We start from the raw sequence: 12,374 nt of genomic DNA, 5'->3' as shown, positions 1-12,374 counted from the left end.
CATTCTTTTATATAGATCTTTTAACCAATCTGATAAAGTGATAATCATCTGATAAATTTGTTCAAATATTTTGGTTAACCTGTTTCAGTTAAAAAAGAAATAGATGGTCTCACTCTTAATTTTTGTATGCGCTATTTGTAGTCATACACTTTTTTTAAAGGAGGCAAGTATTTATCTAATCAAACTTATCTATATAGATTACTTCTGCTTGTATTCCATATTCTGTGACAATGGATGATTTTCTGTCAGTTACACACAAGCCATAACAGATGGTTTATAAATACATGATTAAATAAACTATACAAAAAATAAGGATAGAAATAGTTATAAATTAAGGCGCTTTGCGGAATAATATAATACACCTAAAAAACAAAAAAAAACATTCTTACTGACAAACATTATCTTTAATAAATAAATAAAATATCATTTTCAATTCTTAACAAAAAAAAAAATAATTACAATTAAAGAGTGTGATACAATGAGATGTAACAACTTGAACAATAAAAAAAAATTTAATCCAAATGACTACTGTTTCATTAAATTATTAGATATCAAGATTAATGTAAATAAAGAAGCAGTTACTCAATTTTTTTTTAAAGAAATGTTTAGTAAACTCCGAATTTATTTTCAAAATTAAGTGATAATAGTTTCTTTTTTTTTACAAAAAAGATTATTTAGGAGCTACTAGCATGAATTTATCTACATGGAACTCTACGAACAATTCCATCTTCAACTCTATGCAAAAAATTAAATCAAAGCACATTCTGTCAAGCTTAACCTTTCATTTGATCATGTTTTTTACTACATGAAGTTTCTTTTATATTTCAATAAAAGACATTTTTTCTACATACAGCTCTAGAATACACGTCTCGTATTAAAATGGGATCCCTTAGAAAAAATGGAATCAACAAAGTAACCCACATTGTTACTAAATTTATTTTCAATCAAAAACACAAGGTTTAAGATTGACAGAATGTGTTTTGATTACATTTTTTGCAAAGAGTTGAAGATGGAATTGTCCACAGAGTATCATGTAGAATTTATAAAACTTAATCCACAAAGCAGTGTGCACCATAAAATCACATTTGCTCATAAATAATCCTTTTTGTAAAAAAAAGAATGATCACTTATTCTGAAAATAAATTCGGAGACAAATTTCTGTTTTGAATAAGCATGGTTGTATGCGTGAACAGTGTTCAATATAAATATTAAATAAATCATGCAAAATGCTTGACAGGATGTGTTTATATATTTATAGTACATCAGTTTCACTGAAATGTAGATATGCGTGTTAAAATTTGATAAAAATTGGTTGAGTCGTTCTTGACCGATCAGGATCAGCTGATCTCAGTCAGACCACTTCTGAAGTCTGAATATTTTTAGAGTTGTTACCGTTCCAATAAAAAACAAGAATAATAATCAAAAAAACTATTTTGCTTATAAGATTATATTTTTATTCAGGATTCTTAAACAAAACTCATATATCCAAAATCATTCTTATTTATTTAATAAAATGAACTTTGTACTGAAAGTGTAGACAAAACCCTATTTTAAAGATTATAGAGATAGTGCCGCCACCTCTCTGTCAAGTTATCATACTTGCCAGTAGGGGGGGGGGGGGGGGGTGGTACTGACAACCTTCGATTTAATAAAGTTTTTCAAATTTCTAAGATTAATAGCAAATCACAGAGAATATCAGTAATACAGTAGAAGTCGATAGCAACAGATAATGAAAGTTCCTCTTTTATTTCTTTCCTTAAAATGGAAAGAGAAACAAATATGGAGACTATGATAAACATTAACCCATGTAATTTATACGGAACTGAAAGAAGTTGTAAAATATCAGAGCAGAACATATTGCTTCCATTGACTCAGTTTTTTTTAATACTAATTTATATAACAGAAAGTGCCTTTTAACAAACAACATGTTTAATAAGCAATTCAATAGGTTTAGATGATTTTAGTTCAAGCAAGTACTAAAAAAAAAATTAACAATTATAATGTGGTTATAAGAATTTATGCAAAAATTTTGTAATTATTAACTTTCAACTGAAACAGGTTAACCAAAATATATAAATGAATTTTTTATCATATATGAATACCCACAATACAATTACAATATATGAATATTGTAATTGTATTGGGGCATATACAAAATAAAATTGTTATGTGCATTCTTGCAAGGTAAGGAACCCCCTATTATAATTATTAAAATAAATTTCACACAATGGTATAAAAATAAAATTCAGTGAATGGTTTAAAGTGAAATAAAATTTTGATGAATATAAACAAAGTTATAAAAACTGAGTTTCATAAGAAGTACATGGTTGAATTTTTGCTTAAACTATACAGACTTAAAATTACACTGATGAAGTGTATACCACAATCTTTCAAAGGCAAAAATAAAACATAAGAACTTAATTTAAAATTGATTTTACTATAAAGAATAATATATGAAAAAGCAACTACATACTATTAACCTTTCTTTGTTTGGTACATTAAGAAAATTTAATCAAGTTATAAAACTTCAAATTAACAGGAATGAATTTATTTCTTTTTTTTTTACATAATTTTATCATAATAAGACTGCATAACAGTGTACAAGGAAAATATTTCACTTTTTTTAAGTAATAAATAATCAAGTAATTTGATTATTTATTACTTGATAAACAGAACAATACCAAATGAAGTATTACTTAAAAAATATTCTACACCTTCAAAAGAAATAGTATTTAAATACCATAAAGTACATATCAATAAGACAGTATAATAAATATGTAAGAAAAAAAACATTAATAAAAGCAGAATGAAACAAATGAATGGTAATATGCACTCGCACATTAGCATTACAAATAAGAAAAAAAGCAAATGCATTAGGCAATATCATTAGTGAAGAGATGAGAAATTTTTAAAACAAAAAATTCAAAACAGAATTCTACTTTTTTAAAACCAGATTCTATTGGGGAAAAGTAGGTACAGTTCAGAGTACAAGAACAAAAAATTACATAACTTGATTCTCAAAACTAATTAACCACAATCAAAATTATGTTAAAAACAGCTTAACTGCCTAACATTTATTATTAATATGTAATCACAATGTACTGACAAGAAATGACTACTATTCAAATTAATTTCAAAATTTACCAATTAAATATTATCAATCTACCTAATTTAGTATTGTCAACCTATCTTTTCAAAGAACTAAATCTGTTAAAAACAGCTGTTTTTTAACTTTTACAAATTCATAACATTCTTCTGTTGGGTTTTGTTCCATTTTTAATAATAAAAGTTAATTATTTTTTTGTCTTTTATATTTTATTATATCAATTTTCTGCAAGTTATGATAATAAAATTTACACATTTACAATAACATAAAGTCATTTAACAAAAAGTTACTGTACAAAAAACCTAAAAAAATGTGTTTTTCATCACTGAATTTTTCTGTTTTCATTAGCTATCATTAAAAATATGGGAGATATAGTTTTCAGATTCATTTTATTCTATTTTTCAGTTCAAAAAACATAGGGGAAACTATTAAATTTAGAACTTATAAAAAAATTTTTTGTAAGACCTCATTTCACTGGGGCAATGGAAATCCAGGTGAAATTTTTTGAAACCACAACTTGATATAGACATGTTTTTGGACATATGTTTGTATGAATGTTCTCCTTATTTCAAGCTTTAGAATCAGTTCCCAAATTATTTCTCTTTTCTCCACAATCATCCTATGTTGTGTATACATATAAAAAACCAGAAAAAACCTTATAATTACTTTTCTAATAATTTAAAAATGAAAAAAATATATTTATTACGTAATATTTGCATACAATTGTATAGATAAGGCTATTTACCAGATAATGCTAAAGCTTCTCTAAACATGTGCAGATTATCGTCCACGTTGCTATTTGCATTGGTTGAGGCTGCATGGTGATGATGGTGGTGATGGAGGTGGTTAAGGTTAAGATTTAAGTGATGAAGATCGCCACCAGCCTGGTGATGGTTTGGAGAATGACGATCTGTTACTAATAACAATGGCCGAGGAGTTGACCTGTGATTTCATTTATTATTATTGAAAAATATAACATTTATTACATAGAACCAATTAAATACTACATTTATCAAAATAATTAATCTATAGGAAAAAAATTAACAGCTAACGTTAATTTTCAGAATTTCAGCCTTGTTTTATATATTTGAAAATCAGATTTCTAACGACATAATTAAATTCAAAGAATAAAGCATAACAAGCATGTAGTCAGTCAAGTAATTTCTATTTTAAGAGCGAGTACTTCTTTCATAATTCTAATGGCATTTATACCATCAACCATTTTCATTACTTTTTGTTCATTTTCTTGTTATCTGTCTACTAGTTAGCGATTATCTTAAATCTAGTTACATGATAAAACTTATCTGGAGGTCACCCAAATTTAGAGAAAAATAGTTAAGACTTTTATAAATTATTGTAATTCTATTAAAAAAAAAATCATTTGTACAAAAATTTTAAATGTTCTTTCAACATTTTAAGAAAATCTTGAAAGTGGTCACCCTTCTTAAGGAGTATTCATATCATTTTCATAATTTATTTTTTTAAATTTATTTCATTAATATTTACTCCATTTTATAAATGAATTATTGGTGTTAATTCAGTAAATGCAGTCTAACGTACCATTGTGCAAAGTGCAACAGTTATTATTTCTCGTAAGGAAATTTATAATTTATATATTTAATGTTAATCAGATGAGGTTAACAAGCAAAGCGAGTGTTAGGTTATGTTAATACAAAGTCCCATACACATACCGGCCTCTGTAGCACGAGCGGTAGCGCCTCAGCCTTTCATCCAAAGGTCTCAGGTTCGAGTCCCGGTCAGGCATGGCATTTTCACACACTAATTGTCATTCATCTTCATGCTTGACTGGGATTTGAACCCAGGTCCTTCGAATGAAAGGCCAAGATGATGCTACCACTCACACCACAGAGGCTGGCTACATAACCTTTTTTTTCACCGCTACTCCCATGGGCCGGATAAACAGTGAAGCTTATCAATTTGTCGTGCCACTTCCTCCACCATGATAACAGGCAGACGTCAGCCAAAGCGCCTCGGCTGTAGCCTTTGTTTTCTACACTTATTATTCTGAAAAAATCCATGTGAGCTTGGCAATTTTGTTGGACCACCAGTAAGCTGGCCTTAAATTCCTGTCCCATGGCGGTACATTTAACTACCAATTAACATCTGTAACATTTCAGGTGATGACTGGTGTTCGTCAGCAATCTTACTCAAAACATTCGCCTCAATTACATCAATCTGCCGCTGCATCAACCTCAAGAGAGACGTTTGTCCAACTGTAACGAACACCAGATCATCAATTGTCAGTAAAGACACAAAATGATCACTTGCGGTCTCATCGCTCAAGACCTTCCACGAACATAGGTCATGATTCCAGTGACCATCTAGTATGGTGAGATCCAGCACAGACAAATGCCCTCTTGCGTCAAACATCGGGTTATCATAAAGGCAATATAACCCAACTGACTGAATGAAATACAGTCGGTTGGGCCGATAAATACAGCCGGTCACCGGCTAGAGTGGCAGCTCTAGCCGGTGACTCACATCCTGTATAGCCACACCTCCCTTCATGTCGGCACACCAGTCATTCCTGGCAACCACATATTTGTTGGGTTCAGAAACTATCATAAAGTCTGCCCCATGTCTTCTGGCAAGCGAAGTGAACTGCTCTGCCATAGTAGAACCCTTGATCCTGACAAATAACTCGACATTCAGGCTACGACGTTGGGATAAAACTTCTCCCACATCTTCCTTAGATACACTACTCTTCATTGAACAGAGCAAGTCCGTATATGTCTTACCCACAGCCTGGACAACCACTGTTCTACTGTCCTCCACTGGAGGTGTTGATCTGTTTGAGCTGCCTGTTCCAGGTTGCATCCGCCTGGCAGGGCCCACCAATCTTGTCGCCAAAATACTCACAGATTCAGACTGTTCTCTAAGCAGAAAGACTAATAACTAACTGATGTGATTTCCAATATAGCATGCAGGTAGGATAAACACTAGAGACTCTGACAATACTCATCTCAACGCCCTCAAAATTACCACTGCTATGCTCTATTACTCGCTGAGGAATTATAGTGAATCTTGAATTTACATCTGTCTATGGAGGCAGAGTCCTCACCCATAAGTGACATAACATCATGAACAATGTCCGCCAGGCTTGAGGACTGATGTCTTGCTTTTCTCTTTGTCTGTTGTCTTTGAATGGCCCATATTGATGAAGCTGCAGGTATCATCTAATTCAGTGAGTAAGGTCTTCAATTGGTTCACCCTACTACTACACTCAGACACACATTGCTGCGGTAACAGGTCTATTATCTCTTCGTCTGACAAATCTGCCCTGAGTGTCGGTCATATCCGTTTCCTTAAAAGGCTCAGTTTGGGTGGCCTGTGCGACCACTTCTAGTGGTGGTTACATCGTCAACTCTCTAAGTCCGTTAAAAGCAGCCGAATAAGCTCTTTCTCATGTGCATGAATGTGTTTACAAAGTTTAGAACTGTAGTTCTGTTTCAATATTGAAATTTCCAACCCCAACCAGTTGGTAAATTCTTTCAGATCACCCACAGAGAGCTCTCCCTCTTCTTTCAATGAGACCTGACAGTACATTTTCTTTCTCTTCAAGTCCACTGATTTCTGTGGCAGCACTTTGTTCAAGCAAGCTTGAACAAAGTGGCTTTTGTGGCAAGCTTTGTTCAGCTCCCTTCTATAGGGTTGGACCAACATCTTATCCATGTTAGTTACTTGTTGTAGGCACAATTCCCCACAATTAAGATTACCCACTCAATAAATTTTGGGAGGCCAAGGAGGGGTGTGGGGATTTAGTAAAATGTACGATCACAAAAAAAATATAACTTTTTGCCCCCCCCCCCACCAAAAGGAGGGGTCAAAGAAAGATATCCCCAAAAGTGGGTTCCAAAATCAGCAGGAGTGAAGGAGTCAGAGGGTCGGAAAGGCCCCAGATTGGAATTGTGGGAAGGGGAGAGGAGAAAACAGGAAAAGGTATTCCTCTATTGTAACTGGTCACAAGACTTAGAATAATTCAGTTCACCTGTATAAGAGAAGAAGCAAAATATTTTCTTGTTTGCGAAGTCCTTGTTTGTCTCTTCTATACATTTGCAGAAACTTGCACGGCAATAATACAACCAACTATCATCCTTATTACATATAAGAATAAGGTCGAACACTTAAAAATCACTATAAAAAGTTAGTCCGTTAACCAAACGTCAGTCAGAATAGCAAAACGTGTCCAGTAAAGTTTCCACCGCAAGTTCCAATCCACCAATCAAAAAAGAAAAAACAAAAACAAAAACCCAGTAAAAAAACACTAAAAACAAAGAGTGTAATGACAGCACTTCTACCCTCAGTGAAGTCTCTTACTCAACAACCAACAACAAAACCTAACCAAACATAATTTAATACTCACTAACCTAGTCTAATTAACATTAAATATACAAAATATATATGCACAATAGTTCTTCCTATTGTGGTAGACTGCATAGTAAAGTGTAAACTTGACTGTAGACCGCATACGTAAGTGTAAACTCGATGGTAGTCCACATACTAAAGTAGCAATAAATTATTAATGCACTAATCCAGTGATTCTCAAACTGTGAGCTGCAGCCTCTTCACTAGGCGCCACAAAATATTGTAAAAGCTTCATAATTAATTGAACTAAGACATTTATAATTATTTTTTTAATGTTAATAAAGTAAAAAATAATGAAAATACACAAGTTTTGTTTATTTTTATCTTTTACTTATGATATAGTCATACTTTTACTTAGAGTAAGGCAGCATGGAAAAGTTTGGGAACCATTGCACTAATCCATTTATTTTTAATTAGCATCTGTTTGGTTCCAATTAAAGCAATATCTGCACTGCTAAATGGGACTATATGATCAATCTATCAAAAAAAAACTTTTTAGTTTTGGCTTAAATTTTCACAACCTTCTTGTGTCCTCTTCCCATTAAACCAAACACTCCAATGGAAAGTTGGAGTCTAACCCCAACGTGAAAGTGGATTAGTTAACAAATAAGTTTCTACCTAAAAAAAAAAATCATTATTAAAGTAATCAATCTACCAGATACAACATACAAATCAGCTGATTTCAAAGTCGAGATTTCTAACATTCAAATCCAAGCTAAAGACAGCTAGCTACTTTTATACAGATTTGAATATTAGATCGTGGATACTGGTATTCTTTGGTGGTTGGGTTTCAATTAATCGTGGATACTGGTATTCTTTGGTGGTTCGGTTTCAATTAACTACACACCTCAGAAATGGTTGACCTGAGACTGCACAATACTAAACTTTATTTACATTCAAACATATCATTTTTTATTCATCCTCTTAAGTAATACTGTATGGTGGTGTTGAAGGCTCAACAGAGAAAAAAAAGATCAAGATATAACACACAGAGTATGAACTCAATGAGATTGTGAAAAGGGCCTCATAGAAATAAACCTGACTGTAAATTTGTTTGTCAAGAAGCCTAATCAGAATTGCTCCTGATCTAAATATTCTAAAAAAAGGCAACAAAACTGTATATAGAATGGATAAACTACGGTGAGCTGGAATTTTTCTTTCGTAAAAATATTTTTTATTTATGACACATAAATACACTCTTTAAATACATAAGTACACTCTTTTAGAAGATAGATTCTCTTATAGATCTTAAATCTTGCTAAGGAAGGGTATTACTTAAGAGCAGAATAGAAAAACATAAAACTCAAACTAAAAAAGAGTATAATATGGGGCAAATAGCTTCCTACTTATGCACAACATACAAGATTATATTTTTCAAAAGTTTAAAAAAGGAAAAGTTGAAAGGACTGTAGACATGGTGAAAGCCACTCTCATTTATCACAATACTTCCCAAACTCTGGCTGAAGAAATTAAAACGTAGTATGGGATTTGGCTATAATATAAGCAGCAATCAACTAACTTTTAAAAAATTCACTACATAATGTTTGACATGATATAGCAATCGTTGGTTCTAATCTCAAATAAATGAACTTTTTTCAGACATTATTATAAGTTTTCATTTACAATGTAAACTCATTTGCTAAATAACTTATACCAAAGCACACACAATTAAACTAATAAATAAGAGTTATAATAATTATCCTGGTTCAGTAGAAAGTAACACGAACTACTGTCCACATGGTAAAAGTAAGTTATTGACATGAATTTCTTTTCTTTTAAACTTACCTGTGATGAACAGATGTAGTTCTTGGAGGTAGAGCCTTGCCTGCTAAATAAGATATTAAATCTTCTCTACGTATATTCCGTCTCTTTTTCCTAGCCCAACTTAACAATTCCTTTGTTCGACGTTGATAACCACATTGAACACCGAGCTCACCAGACCGCCTGATTGATTCTGTCGATTCTGTGATCATTAATAAAATCAATAATAAATTCCCAGCAAGGAATGTGACACTTAAAAAGAATGAAATATGCTATTTAAAGGAAAGTACCAGATTTGATTAATTAATGTAACTCTTTTATTGATATAAAGATAAATAAGGGAGAAAAATGATCAACGAAACATAACATTAAATAAGAACATATCAAATTATGGTAATAATCATAACTGTATTATCAAATTAATAATAAATCAACGATATTATAACATGAAGAATATGGGATCAGATGATCAGAAAACTATTAATGTATATGAATAGTAATGTACTGATTATAAGGTAAAATCTTTTGTTTACTGAATAGTAAACAAAGTGTCATCTTTTGGTTTAGTTTCTCAATTTTTACTCATAATCTGCAAAATGGTTTTTGCTTACTGTAATATATTAAAAACCATTCACAATACAATATTAAAAAAGCTAAAACTGTGATTCTCCTATCTTATAAATGCTTTCCTAAACTATAACAAATGACTCATTTGGCCTGGAAGGACGCACTTTCGAGAAAGAACGTACGGATGCTAGCCTCTCTTACCAGAAGAGCGGCGATACGCATAACATCGGCATACTGCACCGTATCTGGATGCGCAGTGGCAGTCATTGCAGGGGTGCCTCCCATCGAGCTGCGGGCCACGCAGCTGGTCTGTGGGCCACATACGAAGGAACGCCGAAGGCAGAAGCCGGGAGGCAGCTGATGGTCAACTGGCAGGAGATGTGGAGAACAGCTACGGCTCGGGCATGGACCAGGAGACTGATCCCGGACTAGGGACCGTGGGTCAGGCGGAGGCATGGGGAGGTAGATTACTTCCTCACGCAGTTACTGTCTGGACACGGGGAGTTCGGGGTCTACCTACATCGGTTCAAGAGAAGACAGACACCGAGGTGCTTCCACTGCGGTCAGGATGACACGCCGGAGCACACCTTTTACGAGTGTGAAAGGTGGGCTGTGGTCCGGCGTAGGCATGGCACAGATGGCCTCACTCCAGAAACAACTGTAGCTCACATGCTGAAAGGGAAGAGAGAATGGGATGCGGTACAGAGCATGGTGGCTAGCACCCTGAAGACGAAGGAGGTACATGGAAGAGAGTGGGGAGAAGACTTCTAGGCGCGGGTAAGCAGCAATGTCCCTAGCAAGTATACTGTGTGTTTATAAATAAAATAAAATACAGGGGGCGAATCGTGGTTGCCGTGCAGGGCCAGGGAGGCAGCTTGGATGCAGAGGACGCTTTGGCTCCTTCATATGCAAGAATGAAGGTCAGTTGGGGTGCTCCGATGATGCATTTGGGACCCTCAGGTGTGAGAGGGGGGACGCGGCAGTTTGCCGGCTTCGCGCAATGCGTAGCCGGCAACCTAGTGTAGGGACGGGAAGGGTAGCCTCTAAGTGGAGGGATGTAGTGGTCGTCTAGAAGGGAGGGCTGCTGCATCTTGATGAAACTGAGAGGACCCCGATGGGACGCCAAAGAAAAGGCAAGACAGGGGGGCAGTCGAAGGCCACGACACTCTGACATTCCTGCGTATAGCCTAACGGCAGAGGCCGGGGATGTTGGGGGTATTTAAGAACAAAACAAAAAAAAAAAAAGACTCATTCAGTTCTTAAATTAATGAGTAAATTAATTAATTAGTCAAAACAGTAATAATAATTTCAATGAAGCTGATTTATTAAGGTTTTTATTATTATTGCTTTAATGGAAGGGAAATTTATAAAAATTTCATAATGTCAACTAATTTATAGTTGTCATATATATATATATATATATATATATATATATATATATATGCATGTAAAATATTGATTTAATTAGAAATGCTAAAGCCAAAAGATAAGAGTACACTATAGCCTGTTGAATATAAGTTTTATGATAGTAAATAAATCACTCTAAATAGTATTTTTTCTAGAAAAATTTTTATCAAAATGTTATTAGAATTAATAAGAAACATTAACTTCTTATGTTGTGTACAGATTATAGATTATTCTTCAAAGATTATCAGTTGTGTACATATTAACACGTTGAGCGCCACAGCCGTCAATTGGTACCACTGGGCAGTTATATTAAGGGCTGTCGGCACCATCTGGCAGCCTATGTATGCATAAGTCATATGGAATGCACACTTTTTATGTTGGCCTTTCAGTTCAGCTATTAACCTTTATGTGGCGTGATAGTTGAATACTTAGTGTTATAAAATTGTTTCTGATTCCAAGATTTTTCTGTTATTTTTGTAATGGTTGATTGTGAAATTCCAAGTCCGCCTCAGTCAAAGAGACGATTTAATTTTAAAAAGAATCTACCTGCAGAAGAAATAAAACATATTTTGGAAAATGAGAGTAGTAACAGTGAATTTGGTGCTGAAAGTAACTCTGACTATGAATTTTTAGATGACAGTATTGTCGAATCGGATAGTGAAAGTGATTAAGAGTAAAGATGAAAATTTTACAGACACTCAACTGTGCAAACTATAAGAGAAACTGAAATCAATGATGATGGTTTTCAAATAACTCAAAATAACCACTGATACAAATATACCTACACTCTACTTACAACAAATATGAAAGTGGTGAGTAATGTTGTGTGGGTGACCGGTCTATCAGAATTAAAAAAAACTGAATTTGTTGAAAATCCTGGTCTTCGTATTCCCATTCCAACTGATGGTAAGCCAATTAATGATTCTCAACTATTAGCTGACTTGACTGTGAATGAAATGAATAATTATGCAGACATCTTAGAATAAAAATTAATTACCCTAAATCTTGTTTATTATTGAAATCTGACACAAAAGATGAATTTTGTGTGTTTCTAGGACTTCTTTTACACATGGGGAACATCAAATTGTACAGAATAAAAACTTATTGGTATACCCGTCGTTTAATATACTGGCTTTCTGTAATTCTA

The 12,374-nt window shown here is 33.5% G+C and overlaps 1 protein-coding gene across 5 annotated transcripts in view; it reads right to left on the bottom strand.

Annotated features, from left to right (window-relative positions):
* The window catches only part of LOC142330772 (HUWE1-associated protein modifying stress responses), a 56,742-nt gene that overhangs the window by 29,654 nt on the left and 14,714 nt on the right, over positions 1–12,374 (bottom strand). For all 5 annotated transcript variants that reach the window (XR_012757830.1, XR_012757831.1, XR_012757829.1 and 2 more), the window contains exons 3-4: positions 9,278–9,455; positions 3,852–4,048 (exon numbers count right to left, since the gene is read on the bottom strand). Coding sequence is in view for 2 of the 5 variants with exons in the window: in XM_075376221.1 (XP_075232336.1) it covers positions 3,852–4,048; positions 9,278–9,455 (375 nt within the window). In the remaining 3 variants the exon portion in view is untranslated. The remainder of the gene's footprint in view (positions 1–3,851; positions 4,049–9,277; positions 9,456–12,374) is intronic.

This window comes from Lycorma delicatula, chromosome 9 (genome assembly GCF_047948215.1).
Source record: "Lycorma delicatula isolate Av1 chromosome 9, ASM4794821v1, whole genome shotgun sequence".
Lineage (NCBI taxonomy): Eukaryota > Metazoa > Arthropoda > Insecta > Hemiptera > Fulgoridae > Lycorma > Lycorma delicatula.
The sequence above is the reverse complement of the archived record's forward strand: the minus strand, read 5'-3'. Positions and strand labels throughout refer to the sequence as shown.